This window comes from Centroberyx affinis, unplaced genomic scaffold (assembly GCF_046629955.1).
Source record: "Centroberyx affinis isolate AG114_WGS23_722 - 3 ecotype Tasmania unplaced genomic scaffold, CSIRO-AGI_Caff_v1 ptg001103l_1, whole genome shotgun sequence".
NCBI lineage: Eukaryota > Metazoa > Chordata > Actinopteri > Beryciformes > Berycidae > Centroberyx > Centroberyx affinis.
In genome coordinates this window covers 286540-312549 of record NW_027279646.1, presented here as the reverse complement: position 1 = coordinate 312549, position 26010 = coordinate 286540, and the positions used below count along the sequence as shown (strand labels likewise).

The following is a 26010-nucleotide window of genomic DNA, read 5'->3' as shown; positions in this document are numbered from 1 at the left end:
CCTCAGGTTTACATCAAGAAACTACTGAAACTAGAGGAAATCGAGGAAATGCAAAAAACAAAACAAAACAGTGATCCATAAATACTTGTTTTATTGACATACTATCAGCACCATTCAATAACCTTAAATACAAAAGAGGTAGATGACTTGAGATAGGCTTTCAGACCACTTAAAAATCAGTGTGTTTACAGCCAAGAGGCAAACTGTAGTGTCACCTCAGTTGATGAACCACGTGGGCCGGTTTGACAGACGGTGCTCTGCTGGTCTACCCTTGGGCTGTCAACTCCTGGTCCACAGGATCACATATCATTAACACACAAACAAGACCTTGTGTTCTTCCAGCCCATTCGCTTCAGCACAGCCTCTTGGATCCTGACAAGAGGCCTTCACAGGGGCGGGGGGGGGGACAAACTGCGCACTAGGCCTTGGTCCGAGCCAGATCTTTGGAGCCAGCTGAGGCCTGAGGATTGATGTCATTAGCCCCTCTCTCTGACAGCTTCAGAGGCAGATTTCTTCCAGGCCGATCCAGAGGGCAGGTTTCCTGGTGACGACTCGGATGTAAACTGCGAGGGGGCCCACCTCCTTCCCCAGGACATTCTCTACCTCGTAACCTGGGAACTGCAACAGATGGTCCGTCAAAAACCTCACGGCTGAACCTACTGCACATTACAACCACACGCAATTTTACAATTCATTTACTACAGACACTTTAGCTCTATGTTAGGCTGAAACTGATCTTTTTAAGAAGTACCTCTCCTCATCTTCTCCCCTCTGAATGATGTCCCCTCTTGTCTACTTGCCTCTAATTGCACACAAAAAACTCTTTCCATTCAATTTCTTATCCAAGCTCTTCACTCTTACATCATGCTTCTGTGGTCACAGGAATTTTGACCTTTGCACCCCTTACTATTGGTTGCTAGTAATTCTGGTCATTTAGAAATGTAAGATTATTCTGCTGTTGCACTCATTATTTTCCCTGGGAAAGAGCGCCATCTAAATGCCTTAAGTGTAAATGACAACATACTTGCATTATTATTATCATCAGCTTGATTATTTACAGGTTATTTTGGAAGTGAATTATAATATGCCAGTGTAGTAACTGCAGGCAAACCCCTCTAATCAGTCACCATTCAATGCTGATAGATAACATGTCAGTGTTTTTGTAAATTCCTTCAATTGTATTAATGACCTGCATGACACAGGCCTTTGTTCTGTACAGTCAGGCTTTATCGCTGTCAAGTATGACATGAACAGATGCCAGAGGACTATTGACAGGATGAACAAACAGTGCAGCTCAATGAGAGGCAGGAAGAGTCAGGTATTATATAACAGGTGAAGGCAAACCTACCCCATTGCTCTCCAGTGCTGCAATGTTTAGGAGGGACATGATTGTATTTTGCTGCAGCTGTTAAAAAAACAAAAAAGGTGTGCAGCTGTTAGCGTCACTTTTATGAATCACTTTAGTTTTGTAAATAAATAAAGAAATAATGCACTAAAATGCTTGCTGTAGAGTAATATCTACAGTAACTGAGGTCTGCATTAGCCAAAGGCTTTATGTAGAAATACTACAAGAATCTCTTGCAAATTTGCCTTCCTTGCTTTCCTGATTACAATCACACTATATGCAACATACAACTGCAGAATTACACTGATGCACTGCAGTGAAGGATTTTGTTTCTTCTTCTCACCTTAACTTTCACAGTGCAATTACTTAATGAAGAACAACTCAGGAACACTTCAAGTTGCATCTTCATGGTTGGCTTTTCCACCACTGACTTACAGGAAATGCAGCGGAAGGTTTCACTGTGACAAGACAGACAGAGTCAAGGCAGACTTAAGTTATTATGCTTTGACAGGACATGACATTAGAGTTAGCTAATCAGTAATCAAGTCATGAGAACTTACGGTCTTTCCACTGACATCTCCAAGTGGTCGCTTCCACAGAGGCTGCAGGCTGGCCAGGAATAAGCAGTGTTCTCATCCACGCCAACTATTACACCTGCATGCAGAAATAAAAACCATTAAAATTCAATATGAATCAATTGACAATTTCCTTATTACTAATATTAATTTCAGGTTATTTTGAATTAGTAGATGCCAAAGGAGAAATTTTAAGGCCTAACTGACATAAGGGAAAGAATGCTAAAAAAAAAAAAAAAAATCTATCCAACATTCAAAATAGGTGTATGTTTGTGTGTGAGAGACAGCGATTGAGAGAGAGATAAAAAACCCTTGCATTTTTATCTGAGATTTTAGTGATAAACACAGCAGAAATTGACTCCCTCCCCAAACACCATCTCACTTGACAACCAGAGAAGCCGCTCAACAAACATAAACACAGGACCTTATATAACGTACAGAATTTAACACTGATAAAAAGATCTTGTACATTCTGGTCTGAGCCTTTTTTCCTCTGGTAGTTTCCAGAAATTCGCTTATGAGCGCAAAAGATAATGGGTTTGTTTTATTTTTCAGCCACCTGACCAAACATGTATGGCCAGTGGGGCCAGAACCAGTGGGTTCACAGTGTGATCTTTGCCCTCTGCTGTGACATGAAGCCAACAGATGCAGATTATTATCCGATTTAGCCTGCTCTTTCCTCCCCCCACATTTGCATAATTGCAAAAGCTTAAAGAAAGCAGGGCCATACCTCACAACCTGAAGACAAGGAGATTTGACTGTTATTTGCCTATCAAAATCATGAAATCAATAGGGTTGGGATTAGCAGCAAAGCAAAGCAGATGTCTAATCTACATTGTTAAATATTAAACAAACGTAAGTCATGAACTTAAAGAAACTCTGCTAAACTGGCTAGTTATACAGTAGAGGCGTAGTTTTGATGGTTGTGTTGACAACTCGTACGAATATTTTGAATACTTTTAAGTTTTTACTTTTAACTTTTTTTTTCACAAGAACATTATGCAACCCTCATATGAAATGTAAAACAGGGGGCGCAGGCATGTTAATTTCACTGTCAAATGATAAAGATACATACACCAAATACACTAAATTTTCACGTGTTTGTATTTTATACAGTTCCAAACAATGACAGCTCGAGGGCAATGTGAATAACTAACAGCAGAAAGCAATGCCTTAAAGCCACATGAAGGCCTCTCGCTAAACAACAAATACAAAAAAAACACAACAAGTGGTTTTGTTTCCCTGAGAAAATGACACACTGGCCAGGCTCTGGAGGAATCACTTCAGATGAATCAAGTGACACAAAAACCGCAGGATTCAATGGATGGGGGGGAAACTGGCCTGTGAGAGTGCAGACGGAGTTGGGTGTGGTTTCGGGACCCAGGGGATCTAGTCGCACAGGTTGGGGCAGGGTATCAGTCTGCGCCTCGGGCTCGGTCAGCGACTGTGAAGGTGACTCTGGCCTGGCTGTGCGGTCAAGACGGCCCTCAGGTTCCACAGGGTGCGTCTGCACAACTGACTGCTCCGCACACAGGAGAACACCTAGATTTGAAGTGAAATTGTGGTATCTTATTGCAGGCTGGTTGCCCTGATCCTAAAAAAAAAAAAACACTGTGCACTAACTATGACTGATTAAATCAACAGGAAACTAGTTATGACACCTGCTGCACATGATCCACTAGTGCAAACTAAATTATGAGAGAATGGATTGAATAGCAACATCATCATCATTGTCATGCAGTTAATAATGCAATACCATGTTCTTTGATGGCATCGCTGAATGACAAGTGACAGGCAGTGGGGGAGTTTAACGCTTTGACGACAGAGGAAGTGAGCACACAGGAACTGCTCACGCACATGGCCACCGTTCGCCTGCATGGCCCCTCGAGCTGCTCCTCCTGCAGACTGGGGTCTGTCAGCACCAACCAAACCTCACCTTGACCTACATCACTATTCTGAAATGAGCACAAGTGTGCGAGAGAGAGAGAGAGAGAGAGAGAGAGAGAGAGAGAGAGCGAGAGAGAGAGAGGGAGAGAGAGGGGGAGAGAGAAAGACGGACAAAGACAGAAACAGGCCAAGACAGAGAATTACCTAAAAAGTGATTGTCTAAAAGGAAACACTTGATAACAAAAGCTTACAAAGCACAAAGCACAACGTATATTGTCATTTCTGTGAGAATCCCCCAAAAAAGATGTGAGGTGATCATTCATTCAACAGATTAGATACAATACGATGGCTACGATACTGACAAAAAACTGCATGCATGTGTGTTGCAGTGGTGCGGGAGTGTGGCAAAGTCCAGTGCTTTGTTCTTAGCTGCTATCTCATCTTGGTCAAAGTGCAAAGGTCTCACTGATCAATGGTAAAGAACGCCTGGGCCCCACATAGGTTGTTATACACACAGTGAGATGAATGCTGGTCTCTACGTCAGAGCTGATTCTTATCAGTTTGTCATTTCAAATGATCTCAAAACAATGATTGAACAGCTCCAGGAAACAAATTTAAAAAAAGTTAAAGTGGCAAATTGTTTTCTTAAATGAGCAAAATCACATTTCAAAATGGTATATATACAGTATATATATATATATATATATAAAAAGGAATACCTGCATTCTCTTGTATATAACAGTGGCAACAAAACTGCAACGATAGCTTTTGAGCTCACTCTGAAACAGAAAAACATTTGGGATTATTGTCACCTGGAGGTTTATGGAATGGCCTCCTGGAGATAAATTCAGAGTTATCATAACCTCCAGACATTTGAGCAAAAATTTCCAATTTTGTGTGCGTGTGAGAGAGACCATTCACCTGCAGTATATCTCTTAAGGTTCGTTCTGCGGGGGGGAGGTAGAGGGAGGACACAGTCTGCCCCTCTACTGGTTCCACAGATCCCTCCTGGCCAGACAGCAGGTAGCAGAAACTGGGCGCTGGCCCCGCGGGTCTGCTCTCCTACAATACAGGAGAGCTGTGAATACCATCACCCTATGATAAAGACAATATAGGCTCTAGATTCCTAAATGTGAATCAAATTGCCTGTTAGTGTGCTGCTAAATGAGTAATTATTTCTCTAGAATTCTCAACAGATCTTTATAGATCTTTATAGATCTGTGGAGTCTACACTTGAAAATGTATTGATTTGACACTTTCCCATACTTTCTGGACGTGTGCAGGAAAGGTGAATTTTAGTTTTCTTGCAGAAAATGACTGAATAGAGAACATTGTTTCCATCTGCAGTTGTTTTTAATTCAAAACTGATGTAGTTACATTCTAATTAGACAAATGTGAATATATCCCAAAACCAAGGCCTGGCTTGGTGGAGAGCCACAGAGAAATGCCTAATTTCTGAGAATTACAGTGACTGAGAACTTACACTGGGTGAGCTAGGTGTGTTTCCATGTACTTTAAGAGGCATCACTGGGGGCCAGAGACTGTCTATCAAGTTGAAAAGCCTGGTGCACCTGAAAGAGAGAGAGAGAGAGAGAGAGAGAGAGAGAGAGAGAGAGAGAGAGAGAGAGAGAGAGAGAGAGAGAGAGAGAGAGAGAGAGAGAGAGAGAGAGAGAGAGAGAGAGAGAGAGAGAGAGAGAGAGAGAGAGAGAGAGACAGAAAAGTAAGAGTAGGAGTAAGGAGGGAGCCAAGGACAGAGAAAGAAGGAAAGAAGGAAAGACGAAGGAATAAGAAACTGTGGGAGTGGGAAGGCGGAGAGCTTTCACAGCCAGTTTCACTTCCATTGAAACGAAATCTGTTAAGACAGAGCTACTTCAAATTAATGCATGCTCAGGCTGGTAGAGCCGATACACACAAACAATTTTTTTTACAAGCAGGTTTTGATATAGTGAAGGGTGGGACGCAGTTCACACCCTACGTAAATCAATATCATTGTGGTGCAAAAATAACAAGGTTCAGAAACCAAATTACAAGTGATTTGAAAACTCACTATGCTTGATTCGTGACATTTGCCTCGCCACAATCTTAATCTCAGTGATGATGGATTGAGATTACGGTAGATTATGTGTTGTTGTTTTTTTCAGATTATGTGCTTTTTGACATTTCATGCAGCACATCTGATAGTGTAAAATTCAAGAAGAAGTTAGGTTTAAAAAAAAGTTATACACCCATCCTCAACCACCTCCTACAGCAGGACACATGAAACTCATGGAGTCGGTGTCTCTTTTCTAGGAAGTGCTTGTTGAGTTCAGGGTGGCCAGTCAGTGTGTTACTAATTTGTCTTCTTGGGTACTGTCAATCAGTCAGTGCTTAACAACCTGTTAGTCAGCCTTTAATCACAGGCTTCCTTTGTATGGAACTGGTTCTGCAGCCCATTCAGGTCCAGTGAGGCCAGCTCAAGGATGAGCTCAGAGTAACAACAAACTAACAGGACTCATTCATCTCACTGTAACTTTGATACCGAGCTTCTACACTTGCTGTTAAATGTACCATTGTTTTACTGCTATAAACGCACAACCTTGCGGTGAGCAGAGACAGAAAATGGCCAGTTTACTCAAGAACCATACAATTGTAAGCAATAAGGAGCCTGTAGAAATGTACTGCTGTTGGTGGTGTAAAAAGAAAATCAATACATGGCTTTTCAAAATAAAATCTTCAAGCATTTATAAAATAATTTACAAGGTGACTGGTGCTCTAAGTGCCACTCATTTTGCACCACCCACCCAGACAGGGATAGTGCATGATTTTAAGTTTAAGACTTTTTGCTTCGATAAATCTCTGCTTTCTCTGCAAGTTCAGTGCGTTGGTATACTTCTTTAGAGACACTTTTAATAACATATGTCCGTTCTCATCTCTCACTCTTATCAGTCCACTGTTAATTAATGAGGTGTGGATCACTCCTTACAGGTACAGCTTTGTTTTCTAATTAGTTGGCACACATCCAAGAATAGGGTATGTTCTTTGGAAAACGGCTCTCTCAGATATTGGTGTAGACGGGGCACACTGCCCACACAGCTGCTAGGTAGCCTATGATCAGTTCTTTTGAAAATTACTCCCCCAAAGACTGGCACAGCCAAGGTGCATGGTATTATGATATGAATAGAAATCAAACTGGTACTATTTCTTAAGAAACTGGAAATCTGCGAAAGATTGAATGCCAACTCCATGTGTTTTTCCACTTGAGCTAATAAGATGGCCCATGTGCTCGGCCTGAGGATGGACCATTCATCATAATCTGACCACAGAAAACCTCCAGAGACATTATAGGCTGTCTGGTATGGAGAATACCAAGGATGTAAACATACCCCCGGCGGGTCTCTAAATGTCCTCCTGCCAGTTCTTCTAACTGCTGCTAATCTGGGATCCTGACTATGGAAACTCACAAGGGACTCACAGCATGCACCTCAGTATCATTTTACATGTAAACACAGTGGCACTGGTGACAGGGGCAGCACAATCAGGCTTATATGATTTGAAAACATTAAATACTCATTTCATTGAAAATGCATTGTGTAAATGCTTGAAAAAGGCATGCGAGGATGGAAATGGGAAATTTGAATAATTTGAACATAAGATACTAAAGCTAATGTCGTCACCTGTTTCACAGTTTAACCTGAGGCTTAGAGCTTCCATAGCCTACGGCTGTTTTTCAATGGTATTTCATATCAGGAGTTGGCTATCACAGGCATTTACCTAGGGCTGTTGTCCCAGATGGCTAAGGAGCTAGATTAGATAACCTCACATATCGCAGAAATCCCTATCACAAATAGAGTACACTATGGCAAGCAGCAATAGCCCCAGGTTGAAGTTTACACACGGATGTGAATTGAAATCCAGGTGAGAAGCCATCCAGGGGTGGCTGGCGGCTGACCTGGCTCAGGAGCGTGTGGCTCTCACCTTTCCCGAGTGACCCGCTGCACCACTTTAATGCCTCTCAGCACGCAGGCCTTCCCCTGCCATGTCTGGATGTAGCGATGGAGGTGGTCCCTGCTGGGCAGGAGGTGGAGCTGGACCACACTGAACATCCCGTAGCCATCCTGGACTAGCACACACAGTCTGGGGAAACAAAACAAAACAAAACACCACACATTGATTTGATTCAGTATGGCAAATATTTAAATTGATGAAAAATATGGATGAAAAATACTGTGGGAAAATGAACCGACAACATTCATGATCCATTACTCCTGGTTACACACTGTCAATACTGTAAAAAGGCCCAGAACTGACATTTTGAAGTGTTAATGGCTGGTGGCTGGTTTGACAGGCTGCTGCTGACAGAGAAGACCTTTGGCCTATAAAGCTGTGAGGCACTAAACCGTTCTGTATCCCTGTGCTCTACTGCTCCCAGTGAGCAGAAAGCTGGAACTGCTATAGGCTACAGCACCTCAGCCATTCAAGCCCAGACACAGCCAGTACCAGCCCTGAGAGTAAACAGTAGAGTTCATATCCCCTGGTTAGACAAGCAACGGCCAGGGGAGGAAGGGAAAAAAAACAACACGCACACACAGGGAAGAGGGAGAGGGACTGTGCAAGTGCACATCATGCATGTGTGTGCATGTGCACCTTCCAGACATTGGGAAGATTTTGAGCCTGTTTTCAACCACCTGATTGAACCTATAAATGGCTTGTGTTGGTAAACATGGGGTCTGTCTGGGTTTATTTTGAGGGACCTGGAAATAGATACCTAAACAACATTCTTGACATTACTTTGGTGGGGTAGGTCAATGTTTGAGCGATTATTCCCAGTTGTTTGTTTAATTCACAATCCCAAATCAGGCCTAGATGCCACATCTTGGTAAAACAACATGAAATGCTTCACTGACAAAATGGAGCAGACAATTAAAGTGTTTAGAATGTTTTCTACTAGTACCAGGCTATTTCGTATGGACCTGTAAACATGAGAATTTAAGTGCAAAGTCTAAAACAGAGTGAACAGGCCCCAGCCGATATGCATGGATGGTATTCATCACGGAAAAGAAAGATTAATCATTTAGTTACATGATGGCCATCTTGTAAAGTCAGTCAAGAAATTGCCTCAGGTAAAATTGAATGGTGGTGAGGAAAACATTGTCACCATCTTTCAAAACACAGGCATAGTAATTACAGTATTACTCATTCCAACATTAGTCTAATGTTGGAATGAGCAATACTGCTTATTAATGCTAGAATGCGATGAACACTGTCCTGAAAAATGCAATCAATTACCAGTTGCTTACCAATAATCAATGTTTTTGACAGCTCTGTCAATGTTATTTATGCAACTGTCACACTGCATACAGGCAAGGGAAATGGCTACGCTTTACTTAGTTGGACAAGTACATGCACAGTGAATGATATTTCAAGAAATTAACAACAAAATTAAGATGTAATATAATCATGTTTGACCCTTATATGTGAAACACTGGGTAAATAAAAAGGAAACAGCTTACATTCATTATAGTCGCATAGTATGAAATCTGGCCAATACTGGGCTAAAATCACCATTTGACATTGTCTGAAATATGAACACTAGCTCTTCACACAACAGAACAGTCACTGCAACAGTCAAATCTGACAGTGAGAACTACAACTTTCACTTTTTTCCCTTGGGATAGCAGAGCCTGTTTGAACTTGAAAACTTGACATGAAATCTGATAGGGTACATGACAGATAGAGTCAAGAGAAAAGGGTGAGGAGAGGAGACTCATGGTAGTACCAGCTTGACATAAACAACCACCCCCTTAACTACCTCCCCATTCAGCCGCTCTTTTTTAGCTGTTCACAGCCCCACTTCCTCAAACGGCGACCCTCACTCCCAAAACCTTCTGCCATTGGCCGGTTTCAGTCACAGGCCGATTTCAGGAATTTGTTATTGTGAGCAATCACAGAATTCTCAGCAGCTCAGGGGTTCTTCCAGGAACTGCAATCCACTGAGCCTGTCCAAACACACGCACATACTCCTTCACACACAGACACACGAGTGTGCGCATACACATTACTTGGCACCACAGTAAGTAAGCGACCCACACATTAAGAACACAACAGAGAGGCCTCATTGGCAGGGGGCGCACAGGCGGGATTCCTTCCTATGTGCTGTCCGCCAATCGGTGCAGGGAGAGCGATAAACATGGTTGTAACAGGATCCCTGCAGCACATTGTGTTCCCTCTACAGCAAGAAAAAAGCCTCTGCTCACTCCCTGCAAACAGTTAATCTTCTTGTTTATTCTATTCCGAATTTACGGGAACTAAACATCTTCTTCAGGCATAAATATCATACTGGCCTCTCTCCCCTGTGTATGTTAACAGAGAGGCTAAACAACAAAAGGATCAAATGAGCATGCTGACCGGGGGAGTGAGTCATAGGGATTGGGGACAAGACATGAGAGGTACAAACTGTCCTTGTCTTTAAACTGAATGGGGCCAGTGGGCTGTGAAGTAAACTACATTCTCCTCTGCAGACCAGGCACAGATCCTGGAAAAGTACTATCAGGAAGAGGGATGCAATTAACTAGAAGAAGTCATTTCAATTATACATGTGAATATGTATGACAAAGCTGTGCAAACAAATGCTTTCCAAAAAAAGCGCAAAAATGAAAGTAAAAGTTTGTTGCAACCCCTTATTGTACATTAGAAAAAAACTCAACTCAATGAGGGCCAAAAATGAAAATGAAATCTAGAAAAAGGATTGACAAGTGATAAAAACTTAAGATTAAAATCAAATAAATTTGAAATGCTGGACAACATTCAAATCAAGCAGTCACTAATGACAGACAGGGTCACCCTTGACACCTCCTCCACCACACCATGACCACCACCACCACCAACTGAGCCTGCTCAATCTGGTTGAGCGAGGGCTGGAAGGAGGGAGGGAAGGGCAAGAGTGTTTCCGGTCAGAGGGCGGCGTTTGTTTACCAGCCGCAAGAGCAGCATGGCAGGAGCAAGCATCATATTACAACCAACACTCCTTTAGTCAGTAGGTTTGTCAGCTGACCACGGCTCTCCTCCTCCCTTCATGACTCCCTTCCCCACCACGTGCCCCTCAGGCCCCTCCGTCCAATCCCACCCCGAAAAACCAATACTTTTCTTTTATTACTCAGCACAGGACAAAAACAACACGCCTGGGGAGGGCCAGGCAACTAAAGGTCATGCTTGCTGGCTTGGCCTCACATACGGCCTTCACTGATTCATTAACTACAACAAGACCACTCAAGTAAACCCCTAAGTCATTTCAATAACACAGGGAGCTTAATATAGCGCTCACTGCAAATCTCTCATGGAATAAGACAACTTTCAGTTAAATTTTTTGTTGAAAGGGTGATTAAATTGATTATCAACCACATCATTACACTTGTTTTACATTATTTCTTGTTTGTTTTAATTGGACATATTATAAATGAAAGCCAACCCCATTCTTTTTCCATGAACCTTTTTGCCAATACAAGGTATAGGTTTCATCCTCAGATCAGGTAACCAAAGGTAAAACAAATTTGATCCCATTCCACACAGCCACACATTTTAGTAATACTGAGAGGCATGAAATGTAACATCTGTTTAAAAGATACTTGCAGTTTTCATAGGAGCATTAAGGTAAAAGGCTGCTGCAAACCTGTGCCACCCTGTGGACTTTGAATGGGCACCAATTCAACTCTAGCCTGCTGGTGCAGGAGTTTCAGAAAACATCATGCTGTCTTTCCTGAGAATTGGCCTGGATCACTCACTGAGGGGCTGGATTCAATTAGAAATGTTTGTGTCCTTTGTCAAGCAATGCCATATGGCTGGAGACAGTGTGAGCACTTCGTGGGGCCTGCTGCTCCGTGAACAATAGCTTGACTACTGAGGCACATTGTGCCACCAAGGAGAGGCATGCAAGCCCTGAGACCAAGGAAACCAGCATGTAATTTCTACAGAAAGAACAATTTACAATGCGGTCGAGAGGCATACATAGTGGATAAAATGTTGCTCATTTTTTCCGGTCTCTTCTGACGTGCAGACCAAAGGCCTCAGTGGGCTTCCTGAAAAGTCAATTATCATCTAGTCAAATAGTACCTGGTTTTGCCTTTCTCTGGCAGAGGAGCTGAGGAGGACCTGGAGGGAAATCTGGGCTTCAGTTTGGACCCCGCAGAGCAGTCAGACACAGGGACAGAGTAAACCCTCTGGACCACCGCCTCCACATCCTGCCCCACAGAGCCAGCCTGGCCAAGTCCCTCAATGGCCTCCAGGAGGGAGTGACAGCACCCGTTCAAAACACGTGGGGCTCCAAGGCAGCACAGAGCATGGGAGGCAGAAACCTGGAGGGGAGCAAGTCAGGAAAATCAGTTAATACATTATCATATAGGCTACATTTTAATATGGATTCAGCTTTGGGTGCCTCAAATTAAAGCCCCACCCCATATGCAATTGCTGTTGAAACACTGGCCATTCAGGTAACGCGGTTTTGCATCAGCGCATGTAAACGTCAACTCAGAATAACCGGGTTAAGCTCAAACTGCAACTATGAGAAACCCAACTAAGACGACTGACTTCCTCTGATATTAAACAGGTTACTGTGGCATGGAAACATCTTACTCCTTTCACTTTTGTTTTATGCCGTCTGTGTAAACTCAGACTTGCACAGCATTAAGCATACATTTTTATGTCAAGGCGCAGTACTTGTATTACTATAAGTTACTTACTGCTCAGTCAAAGGGGGAGGGCATAGCTGGTGGCAGCATTCATTTTTCTAAATCAAAGGCACATCTTAATGCCTTAACCCAAATAAGACCTTAACCTGTATGGCCAATAGCCAGACTACTGTTATGCATGTAAAAGTAGCCACCGTCAGCCCACTACTGACTGTGTTTATATATTGATTTGCTAGACTGAGGACATTTTTCACCCTCAGTGACTGACTGACAGCATGTGAGTTTAAGATGCATTGTGAGACTCTAAAAATCTGCTAATGCTGAGGTAAAACAGGGCCTTATTTTCAGTTATGGTCGTTTGTCAAAGTTGTAATATTTTCCATGCTCAAGGCAAACTCCATGTGAATCCATGTGAACAGACCACAATTTTGTAGCACCAAATAAATTCTGGATTGGGGCTTTAAAGTAAGGTACTTCAGTCTAATGATGTAGAAACGGACACACCTGTTTGGCATTGTCCTTCTCCTCTTCTGTGGTGCCGTACACCTCCAGCAGTCCAAATATTTTAGTCAACGAGTACGGCATGCTCCTCTCTGCTGGGAGCAGGGCTCTTGGAATTGGAATTGACACGTTGGGTAGTTTGGAAGCAGAGTAGACTTTCTGGCTGAAGTGCGTATTCAGAATAATAGTACAGCTGTCACCTTCTATAGAAAGACCTTGCCTGCAAAGAGATAAAGTTGATCAATTTTAGATTTATAATATAGCAGTACTTTTTAGGCTCTGTTGCTGCACACCACACCTTCAACCACACCTCAACCCTGCATTATAATGTTACAGTGAAAAGAACTGAATTTGGCACCTTGCAGCCATCATGGAATTAAGCATCTTTAAGTTGTTGGAAAATGATAAACAGTAGTTGTGTGATCGTGTTTGACGTAACAGATGCAAAAATGCAGATTTCACACTGAATGGAATAGGTTGTTGCACAAACTCAGGGGGGCTGGTAGACCGCTTAAGACCGTTTGAATGTCAAACACAGATAAGGTACCACCTCCGCAGGTCTGTTCACTATGTAGCACCAAGCACAGAATACAAGTTCAAATAGGTTAACCTTCTCCATGGTAAGTGAAAATACACAACGGATACATTTGTCATCTTTCACTGATAAAGACTCATTTTCCAAGTAACTGAGGTTCTGCAAAGACCACACCTAGGGACTCGACACAGCCTGATCAGAAATGCTTTCCAAACTGGTCCCCATCTGTGGAAACTGTGGAACACTTAACACTTCCTGTCACATTCAAACACTCTGAGGCATGAAGTGCTCTCCTGCCATTCTTTTATTTCTGTGTTACCAGCATTGATTTCATCTCATCTAAGTGTGCCAAGTAGAATAAACTGAATTTATCTATAAAATCTAAGAAAAACATTTGTTTAACGGCTCTCTCAAGGATTTTAGCTCATCACGGCAATAAAAAGCACACCTGAGAGTTGCTCAGCCTGAGAATGAAGAATTTGAAAACCTGCCAGATAATTAGATGGCATATCGTTTATGGCAAGTCTGAGCTCCGACTTAATTTTTTCCGCATGTGACATGGATAATAATATGATGGCTTATCACTGACTCAGAGCCAAGTGCAGTCTCTGTGGCTAAAGCTACTGTATATGTCACAGCTTGTCGAAGATCTGCGGTATCACAGTTGAACCAGAGTAATTAAAATGTTGGATGCTGGTCATAGTCTACGTGAGAGATATTCACTATGTACAGTACACAAGTACAAGTACACAAGACTGAGTAACGCCAATAGCAAGGCAAAGCAGAAGGATAGATTATGCATTAATAAAGCATAGAACCTGCATACTATGCTCCAAAATCACTTTTATTAATTAAAAGACAAGGTTTCAACCCATTAGGGTCAAACGTCGTCATCCAGTCCCTCTCATGGGTTGAAATGCTGTCTTTTAATTAATAAAAGTGATTTCAGAGCATAGTGTGCGGGTCCTACGCTTTATTTTTGCAGAATTCTCTTCACCCCAAGCACCTAAGAAGATGTACATATGACTAAATGAGTTCACAGATTATGCATTGGCCACATACAGTTTATTACCTGCTAGTGCAGATACCCGTAAATGATCTTCCACCCAGAGTGGCTTTTGAAACTCTGGCATTGTATTTTAGAAGCCTATGTGAACTGTACCGGACGTAACACTGACTTTTGCTCCCAATAAAAAAGCCTGTAACAAGTTCCTCAGTTAAGCTTTAATTACGGAGCGCTCAATATCTATCGGTCCAAAATCTGAGCGGGGGCCAATAACCAGTGAAAGCCAAACCAAAACGGAAGTAGAGCAGAACATACTGTTAAAAGAAAAGTACAGGAAACGTGACCCATTGTGAACAGGTGAGTGGGCAGCTGTCATCATCACCAGACAGGTAGCTGGGTTAAGGAGTGGCCCGGCTGCTGGCGTCACAGCTCGTAAATGAATAATGCCTGCAGGTATTTCCGCTGCAGCCTCGGCCCACTCACACAGGGAGTGGGAGGTGGGAGGAGCCAACCCACTCAGCGCAGGAATATGGGGGAGGCAACCGTTCAAGTGTCACACAGGAAACTGATAAGAGGAATTTTACCAGACACTCTGATGCTCCAAATTCCGGGTTTTTCCACTTGCGCCTGTCCTGGTGTTGCAGATGTTATATGAATGATTTTCTTTTTTTTTTTTCAATATATCGAACTTGATCAGCTTCTTTTTTCTTATTATTGAGGGACTTTTGAAGATTTGGCCTACGTTTTGAATCAATCAATATTGCACATCAATAACAAAATTATTTATGTATTTAAATGAAAAACAGTGCTTTGAAAGAGTAGAGGATGGGGCGGCGGGGGGGGGGGGCACTCCTCTACACTCACTTGTGATTTCAGGAATAGAATACAACGGTGAAAAAGAGCTGCTAAAACACAAAACCAGTGATACTCTCAGAACGCCATGTGTTTTCAATCCCGCTCTCTGGCTCCCTCCACACTCCATTCCCAAATGCTCCAGAAAATAATCCTACTGTGTTTTTCCCCAGCTTGCTGGAAATGACCTAACTACTGCCAGGAAGAGGAATGTGAAGCATTCCCTGGAGCTGTTCGTGACGTCAGAGCACTGAGGAGGCCCCTGTGCTTCCGCCAGCCTGGATATTCCAGAGCACACTCAACCCAAACTCCCAACAGCTGGAGTCAACTGCTGCCTTGCTCGTACTGCAAAACAATCCCAAAAAAAAAAAAAAAAAAAAAAAGCACACACACACGCCTCCTGCCCCTCCGCCCTGTATGTGCAGGACTGTTCTGCACATCTGGGGGTTTTGTTGCTTGCTATTGTGACCAATATGGGGATTTTGAGGATAGTAAAAGTTTATAGTCAAAACCCAGAATAATTATATTTAAATTATGACGATTGTGGAATTTCAACAACAATTATGGAAAAACATGCGGCAATTACTGAGCAATAATATCTACTACACTTCCTCTTCTCATCAGCATCACTGTCCCTCTCACTATGCATGTATACATGAAGAGTGTTTATGTCTAGTCTACTGTCATGCAGTATTATCTCCTCAGCATTATACGTGAGGTCCGGTTACATATTGTCCTGCACCTAGTTAGTCAGTCCTGTATTGTGTAACTGCCAGTGTCTGAAATTGCATTTGAGTTTCTGGCTCACCTGCCAAGGGCTGGTAAAGTAAAAAAAAAAATACCTGCCAATAATAAATTTTACCAGTCAAAGCAATTGATATATATATACACTTCATAGAACTATGTTACCCTATCTGTTTTCAATGCTATTTCATGTATAGAATCAGGTACTGTGTGTTAATTTAAAACTTGCTCATTCACTTGTACAATAGATAAGGTGCGTAATTCATCATTAAGTGCAATAGAACTCAATATAACTGAGGCATTCAAATTTTATAGTTTCAAAACATTGCTGACCAGTGTGGCAAGTGCCCCCTATTACTAACTGTATTAAATTTACCACTATTTGGTGCTTAATGGGTGTTCATTTCGGATCTTGGTAACTGCCTTGTAATATGTCAGCACCAAATAACCAAATCAAACTCCTTGTGCACCCAATGGACTGATTCTGATTCAGGGGGCGGTTATAGGGCCGGGCGATATGGTTGAAATAAATATCACGATAATCATAAGAATTTTTTCCAATATCGATATATATCACAACATGGCTTACTTATATGAAATTACATGTTAAATAATCAAATTGATGTTCATCACATTGAACTGCATAGTAATGTTAAGTGTGATGTCAAACAATATTCCTTAAAATGTTTTTAAATGCAATTTGCTTGTTATCGTCAATTTAGGCAACATGATTGGATATCACAATATCACAACATGATTCCACTGAAAGACGATATTGAATAACTGTCCGGCCCTAACGGTAAATATCACAAACACATCCCTCTCACCATGGTGGGTATATGTGGATAACATCTCTGGGTGCAGGCATCAGCTGGGCTGCAGTCTCCTTGTTGAACAACACCAGGACTCGAGCTCCTGCAGCGGGGAGCGGGCGGCTGTGTTGGTGGCCCACACTGGGAGGCGGGTGGTGCTCACACTGAGCCAGTTGCATGCTGCACTCCTCCTGAACCTCCAGCACCTCCAGCACCAGCACGCCAGGCCTGTCCGCTGGAGAGCAGAGCAACAACAACACAGATGTTGAGTGTGTGTCTGTTTGAGCGTGCATGCCTGTGTGTGTGTGTGTGTGTGTGTATGTGTGTGTGTGTGTGTGTCCGCATGTGGAGTTTAGTTATGGTCTCACGGACTCTCTCGCTCTCAGTGGGACTCATTATGTGTTATGAGAGAATTTGATTTTTACAATCGAAACAAGTCGCACTGCATATGTGTAAAGCCGTAACTAACCAAGGCAGAGTTACACTGTAAATGTGTGAGTGTGCCAATGTTTGGAATTTTACCACAGGGCTGACTGTGCCTTTGGTCAAAACAACCAAGTTGAGGGTGATAATTATGAAGAGCAAATCAACACAATGCCCCAAAGCAATAAATCACGTTGAGATAAGAGTGCAACTTGGCTGTATGCAAATCTGGTGTGTAAAGCCGACAGCACTGGAGCATGCAAGTCTCAGTATCAGAACTCCCAGCTCAGACAATGCAGCTCTGTGTTTGAGTACGTAACAATTCCTGGAGATGGCCAGAGGGGAAATTTCGATATAACAGAGTAAATCATACTCAAGGGATCTACAGGGAATTGTTCAAACATGCATGTTAAGTGCTTAATCTCTGCTAAGTGCATCAGACCTAAATTACAACAACATCAGAATATCCATGGGCAGCAGGCCAAAATTAAGACAGTACATGATAGTCTTCCTTTTGACCTGTAATGATCTGATCAATCTTGAGCAGAGCATTATGTGAGGGAATGACTCTCACCCGCCCACACATGCACACAAACACTAAAAAAATTACTAAAACAAAGATAAACAGGTGTTCTATAACAGTATGATCTAGTTGTGTAACAGTGCTGTTATTGTAAAGTATGTGCCAGGTTGTCATAAATCAGATGAAAATGTACAAATTGAAGTTAGGCCTATCTTGTCATGAAAGTTGTTGGCTATGCACAAAATACTGACATGTTTTCATATAAAAAAGGATTTTGATAGAAGCTTTTTGAGTTTGATAACAGTTTGAAAGCTATACATCTACAGAAGCAGGGATGCTGAAAACAGCGCAAATACAGAGAAAAATTTTATCAATTTACAAAAATCTAGAAAGCAGAAACAGGAAGTATACTGTATGTATCTTTTGAAAAGAGATGATCCTTGCAAAGAACTCTGAATATTGATTCGATTTTAAAAACAAGGTCAACCTAATACAAACCTCCACACTTTTACCCTGCTATAAACTCTTGCCTTAAACTGATCGAACCATTGACTGACCCCAGATTCTAAGTTGGATAAGGTGGGTGTTTCCTTTTTCCACAATCAACTGTCACCTTCAAGCCACTGGCTGTGTCTTATTATAAGGAAATACTAACAACGAGAGTAACACAAGTGCTCTGGTACACCACGGAAAGGAAAAAAAACAAAAAAAAACACAACTAAGCGAGCAGTTTCCTGTCACCTACATACTGCCCTGCCCTGCTCACTGCCATACTGATCAACGTACAGCCAGCATTTCCTCAACGTGCCCCATCCATACGACCAAACAGTTGCACTGAAAATCACGTCTGAGACGCCTGGCCTCATCCATCTCAGCGCGTGTGAAATCAAAGTTCATTTTTAAATTTGAATGGTGGTTCACAGGTATACGCGCACCAGATGCTGATGTAAATGCGGATAGCGGTTGATCTGGATCACCTGTTGCTGTCGAGGTGTCAGAGATGGACTGGTGCCTCCAGAAGCTAATCGCTGACCGCTGTCTGCACTGGAGACGATTCAGCTTCTCTGCCAGCCCTCCACTGTGCAACACACACACACACACACAAAGGAGATAGATGGTGTTAGGTAAAGCTCAGTGAGGCGCCCAAGACATCAAACTCACTTTGAATAAACACGTGCAGAACTGTGTAGTATATTACAAAGAAGGCTGCAAAAAAAACAACAACAAAAAAATGAATTTCACATGCAGACACAAAGCTATCATTTACGACTGCAGATAGCCATCTTTCATTTCTGAGGGGGCTTGGCGAAGGCAAATGACATTTAGCACCCACATCATGATACCCAGGTGTCCCTTTCATCATCAGTGCTGCCGTGAAAATGTCGCCGTCAATGTCTGACTGTCGTTTGGCAGACATGATGTGTTGTTTCTTTCGTTGTTCGTTTTATGAAGCACACGCGGTGACAAATTCATACTAATGAAAGACTTATAATATAACGAAAAAAACATCACACAAACCTTTGAAATTTCTGTTTCTTTTTGGCGGAGTCTTCAGGAGTCTTGGACTGTCTGTCAAACTGTTTCTGAGGCGTCTGCAGCATTGCCTGAGCAGATCTGACCCAGTCACTGACAGACCTTTTGCTGCCCTCACCAGTTTGGAGAGGAAAGCTCTCGGTGTCCAGTCTACTCGGGGTCATTGTGTCATTAATATTCTCTCCATCAGACGCATAGCCGGAGATCTCTAGGTCTGTCACCTAGGGACAAAGGTAATAATTAGGGCTGTGACACATTTTTTTCAATATGTCATGTATCACTTTGAATTAATTGAAACATATTGACAGTTCAAATAAATTCACAAAGTTTCTGCTGTATATCCGTACGTGCCGGATATCCACATGTGAGATATGTAAAGTGAGTTCCATGACCTCAGCCTTCAATAAGTAAGTCATGACTCATTAAAGATTATCAGGACTCAATGAACTGAAACATGTGGTGGGTGGAGACATGGTACACCGATAAGTTCCCAAGATATAGTAACAAAACAATCTTTTTTGCTGTATCACTGCACAGCACACCTTGGGGCATCAGTTCTCATGGAAAAATCCACGAGAAAATCTTGGTTCCTGTCATGTGCAGACAAGACCAGCATACCAGGCTCTGTCAGCCAACGCGCTCTCTTATTTGAATCAACTTGACCCTGCTAGGCGGAGTGCCAGCAGACGTCACACTCTAACCAGCTACAGAGAAAGGAACACTATGTTCCTGGCCTAAGCTCAAAAATGTTTTCACCCGGCACTGAAAGCATTATAAGTACACAGCCCTGCGCTCTCTGCCTGTTTCCTCCTCCACTCGCATGTTGTACTGAACAAACAGTAGTAAATAGCCGTTTATAGTCCGGCTCTGCTGGCACAGCCCCGATGTGGCGGAGGTTATTAACCCCGTTGGCTGCTGATGTTAGGGACTTGGATCAAGGACCGGCTTCATCCGGGAAGTGGCCATCCTCTTCGGCCTTGAAATACATTGTCGCCCTCACAGCTCCGCCTACCCACTTTCAGCGCTAGTACAACAATAAAGAGGCCTGGCAGACATACATCAAGTGAGTCAGCCATGCGTTTGTCTCAGCTTTATTAGGAATAAAAAAACTCTGCCTTGGTTTGAGATCTTCCCCACTGTATCCTGTTAGATCCAGTTTGAAATGGCTCCTCTTCAGAAAGTTTGCTTACTTTCTGCCAATTCTAAATCAAACTAGGTTACTATATTCTACTGACCCAATTAAATCAAAATCAATGTATAATGAGAAAGGCCTTGTAAAACAAAGATCCATCAATATAGTAATACATAAGTACATGCACATAATATATCCATTTGTCAGCTGTCCAATACCGTTCCCATTACTTAATATGCACCTGCATAATATGCAATCAAACTGTCTAATGTTACCTCATGAGTAAACTTCAGCAGCACAAATTTCAACAAATTTAGGACCATAGTAGCCTCTTTTTCTATGAGGCCTGTGACCACAAACCTCCAGTTAGCTAGGTGATTTTAGATCTCCTTTGACCCCAGAGAGCTGATAGCAGTAAATTAAACTGTGACAAGAGGAAGTAGCGGGGTCTGTGGGAGTGATGTTAATCAGTCTTCAGGCTTCCTCTCTCATCATATAGCTTGCAAACTCAGGTCACAAGATGCTCTGCCTGGTTACTTGAATTCATCCCCATGAAATGCTGGCCATAGAATAAGAAATGATAATAATAATAATAATGTAACACGCTATTGACCCACATAGGGAAATTTGTTTTGCTTTCCCCCCGTTCATAGCATAGGGTCAGCTACAGAACAGCGCCACTGGAGCTGGTAGAGATTCAGTTTCTGTTTTTGTCATTTTATCGACAGTTTAAAGTGCCGAAAGACAGTAAAGACTGAGGCTGACATGCGACAAAGATCCAGGGCCAGATTCGAACCCAGGACATCACGGTTACACCTTAGACTACTGAGACAGCAGGACACCCCTGGGGATTCAGTTTCTTGCTAAAGGGTAGATGATTTTCAGTTGAAAGATGCCTTCGCAAACCGCCAGACAACCCTGCTGCCACCCCTGCTGCCACCCCAGTAATATGGCTGGAATTAGTTGATCAATTACATGTTCTGATGCGCTGTGACGAGTAAGTACTGTGTGTGGTCTTAAGCTTAAGTACAACACCATTACCACTCCTTTCACATTCTCTCCATGCCAGCCCTGCCTTTCACAAACACCGCTCCTGACTGACTTCTGAGAAGGAACACTCAATCCAAGCCTCCACGCCGTACAGGAGCGTCCACAAAAGGCTGACTCCAATGAATAGGACAAATATGTTTGCCTAATGTAGCAGCAAGATTGTGATCAATAAACCACCGTCTAAGTACATATCATGATTCAAAGTGTTTTATCTGATTTCAGAGAAACGTTGACCTGTCCAATATAAATAACGCCACTGCACACTTTATTCTAAGTTTTACGGTAAATCAGGAGCTGCAGAAAACCAACAAATGACCGCAGTTTTCAGGAAAGCAGTATAAATGTTCATCACCATGAATAGAATCGTCAGTGTATTAATATCTGCTTTGGTTAAGGGGCAGCCTGATTTAAAATATGCCCTTTCCTCCCCACTAAGACAGTGCTTTATTCAAGTTGCTGCCTCAACTTGTGAACTTTGACTGGTTGGAACATGACCTGTACCTAGAAAGTGCACTCTGCACAGCTGGTTTTGGCCTGTCAGGCCTTTTCAGGACATCAGAGCAGTACCGTAATGCTCCATCTAGTGGAATAACAGCTAAACACGCAATCAAAACAAATGAAAATAAAATAACAAAAACAATTGTAATATGAAGATTTTTAAGTAATACATAATGCCAATTATTATGTCACACTATGCTCATACTTAGGCCTTCATGCTGTGTAAGCAAAATATGACATGGTAAAAATCATCAGATGTAATATGCATAATTTACAGAATAATATTTTTAATTTTATATTATTTTTTATATGGGACACTAAGGAAAATACTGACTCAAGGCATTATGCACACTTACATGATCATGTATGCACTGGTACTGTCAACCTAACCATACTGAACAATATTATTCATTTTAAACATTGTCTGTCTTATACTGCACATGGCATATGTTGGTGTAGCGCTCCACCTAGTGGCCATGAATATATCTACCACTTAACAAAAAGGCCATGTGTTGTGAAGACCTGTACCTGTTAGAGTATATCGACAGGTGCATCATGCATATGCTGTAAAAACATAAGTGCACTTGTTTCATGCAATACTGCTGGTTGTTGTAAGGGTTTCATGGAAGCAACAGAAAGTAGCAGTATAAGGATAACTCACTCACCTTTGGGGGTATAAGAGGCAATTCTTTTGGCTTTTCATCAAAGGATTCTGACTCATAGTCCGAGATTTGTCTCCCACTGTCTTTGTCAAGCTCCACCTCAGAGTCGCTCAGATCGCTGTCTGTGTCTATAACAGGAAGGTCCTCTTAAAAAAAAAAAAAAAAAAGTTACAAAGTCAAGTTTCCTATAGACCTATGGTAATGTAAGAGTTCAAACTAAGGTCAGCTCTTGATATGTAATAAAAAGTTGAAATGCAAAGTTAGAACCACAGTAATTAGAGAACTGTAACACAAATATGTAAGGTGTGACCACTGACTAGAGTCCTGCATGGTTCATTTTTCTCTACACATGCCCTCCCCATGCTTACAATAAAATTTCTGAAACCGCTCCACCCTTAGGACACCAGATCCCTCCCCATTCCCATGGATAAATCAATGATGCGCTCCCAAGAGGAAGTTCTTCTAGCCTATAACATGAAGCAGTGAAGAGTTCAACCTGCTAAAGCTTTGGCTACTTGCATATGAATGAAGCAACCAGCAAATAACAAGTATGTAGCGTGCAAAGGAGTTAAGTCACAGTATTAATCCAATTTGCTTAAATTTTCTAGCACAAATTAACTGCCAGGTTGGAAGGCCAGCAATGTTATTAAGGACACATTTTCCCCCTCAGTAATGCTGTTAAAAAAAAGGCAAACGCGCCAGGCAGAGAAGATGAGAAAGAGATGGGATAGGCTGCTACTTGACGGCTGCTGTGCCTCTCCTTCTGCTGCTGCCCCCCTCCCCAAAAAAAAAACTCAAACTCAAACCTTAGACCAACTTACAATGGGTTACATCATCCAAATCAACACCTGTTTACTTTGAAATGTGAACTGAACCTCAGATTTCAAAACTGTTATAAATCCATTTGCTAGCTCATTTCCTTGCGAGCCAGGACTCCACCACAGACTTAAGTTACCTTTATCAGAGCTGAGCAAGCGCAGCGCTCTGGTGTAGGACTGAACAGGAGCTGCAGCTCTCCCTGGTCTCTCAGGTCTCTGAGGCCCTTGTTGCTGCGGTGCCAAACCTCTGGGCAGCTGCTGCTTCCGGGTGTCACTGTCAGACAGCTCACTGTCACTGGAGCTCCACGCAATATGCACTGGGTCCTCATTACAGTGAATGGCACTGGTCAGCACTGGACAACCACAAGAGTAGACAAGGAGATATTAGTGTGTCATCATCAGGTAAAGATGAGGTGTCCCTTAAAGCAAAACACTTAACTAAAGAGATAGAGGCATGCCCAGAGACAGTTCAGTGGTTAAGTGCCGCAACTGGCAAAAAAAACTCCAGAGGTTTCTTTCATGTGTGTCCCCTACTCTGTCTCCTTCTCTATTTTCTCTCTGTCTAGATACAAAATAGAACTACTTAAAAAAAAGATGGAGGCATTGGTTAATACATGAGAAGATAGCAGTGAATCCCACATACTGGAGACTTTTCAATAAAGTTGGTATGGACATCTAAATTTATAAAATTATTACTTTTGTAAAAATATAATTTATTATTTCATGAAAAACTCATTCTGTTGAAATTTGGAGTGTGCAACACATCCCAGCAAAAGATAATGGGACAAGTCTCCAAGACACACACAAAAAAAACCACCAAATAACTTTTGTATCCACTTCCTGAAAACTAATAATAACCAAGGGTGTTGAGGAACCATTTTAGACACAAGACACATTTTTTTTTAAATGTTGGCTCCCACTAACCTCACCACTCTACTACGCAATTTTGTTATCCTGAACAACAAATTACCTGAAGCAGGAGTCTGTGCCAACTTTCTTACAGCAGACAATTTCCTTCCTGATGACTTGAGATTCTGCAGTAAAACAAATACAGTTAGAGCAAGAGCAAAATAATGCACCAAGAGCTGGAAGGACGATGCTCCTGATGTTGAGAGGGAGGTGTGAATGTATTGCAGAAACAACAACAGCTATTATTTATATCGTCCTGCATTTCAAGGACTAATAGACGAGGTAAATCCATCAACCTGTATCACTGGAGTGTCCAGAAAGCTGTCTCCACACCTCTCCCAGCACTTGGCGGCAGAAGTGGATGAAAGTGATGGCTCTCTCCCCACTTTCTTGGCACCAGGTTTGACATCATCCGGAAAGAAAATACACTTTATGTCGCTGGAGTACCTTTTACGCTGCAACAGTAGGACACAAGGCAAGAAGGTTTAGACCAAAAACAATCTTTACTAATTATGCAAATGGTTTGTTAGTTACTGGAGACTTTGTAGACTACAAACACTAATGTGATGAGTATCTGTCCCGATAATAACTTGGAAAAAGTTTGAATCAGGTACATGACTGACAGTTAAGCTCAACTCAACTGGGAGGGTAGAGAGTGGGAATAGAGTGTTATGGGCAAACAATGTCTGTAATCGGAGTCACTAAAAAAGATAACATGGCCAAAGCTAGCCTGCTAGCCAGTGAAGTTCACTGGCACTGCATTGGTTGAACACGGAGGCTAGCATGTTAGCTAGCACGCTTCTTACCTTTACAGAAGACATGACGACAAGTAACGTAAAGTATGTTTGAGCAACTGCGGTCGTTTTTGTCTGTATTGACACAACGTTATCTATTCAAATTAACCAATGTTAACCCATCTTTGTAAAGTAACTGCTTGCAACTGTTTGCTATCTCACTATTTGCAAAGCAAATTACTATTATCCATCCAGCGAACTATCTTCTCGCGCCTGCTCGGTGAGTTCACTGAAGAGGGTGCGTTCCTTCACCTTACCGGCGTACACCGGGGTTGGTCCGTGTGGGTGGAGTCCTCCCGTGCCAAATTATGTCCAGATTGTATGAAGAGAACTGCACCAGGTAGCGCAAACAACGACATTGTTTGTCTAGTAGTATATTAAGTAAGTAAATTAAATGATATGAAGTTATAATAATATACTAGCATAAGTATATTAAAGTGTTACAAAATGCTTAAATACTTAAAAACATCCTCAACTGTTCACTTTCTTTCTACAAGAGCTGTATACCAAATCACTGTGCAAAGGACCAGCTGTCTGCAGGAGTCTCCTAGGCAAGGGGAGTTTAATGACTTTAGTCTATTTTACAAAATGCCCTACTTTCATGCTGTAACAAAGGCAAGCAGACATCCTAAGAGGAATAAAAACCTACATCAAACTAGTGCTGAAATGATTAGTCGATCAACAGAAAATTAATCGATTATAATTGTGATAATCGTTTAATTTATTTAGTCATTTATCAAGTAAAAATACC

The 26010-nt window shown here is 42.1% G+C and overlaps 1 protein-coding gene across 1 annotated transcript; it reads right to left on the bottom strand.

The window, feature by feature from the left end:
- Positions 1 to 58: 58 nt before the first annotated feature.
- spidr (scaffold protein involved in DNA repair) lies at positions 59 to 25434 on the bottom strand. Its single transcript, XM_071523676.1, has 20 exons — positions 25272 to 25434; positions 24762 to 24920; positions 24527 to 24590; positions 23694 to 23909; positions 22742 to 22884; positions 19382 to 19617; positions 18841 to 18941; positions 16933 to 17152; positions 12972 to 13188; positions 11893 to 12134; positions 7762 to 7920; positions 5291 to 5378; positions 4729 to 4869; positions 4527 to 4586; positions 3677 to 3875; positions 3262 to 3462; positions 1906 to 1999; positions 1689 to 1803; positions 1349 to 1405; positions 59 to 618 (listed from the first exon to the last, which is right to left on the bottom strand). Exons 1-20 carry the CDS (start codon positions 25284 to 25286, stop codon positions 499 to 501), a joined length of 2847 nt encoding a protein of 948 aa, XP_071379777.1. The 5' UTR covers positions 25287 to 25434; the 3' UTR covers positions 59 to 498.
- Between the last annotated feature and the right edge of the window lie 576 nt (positions 25435 to 26010).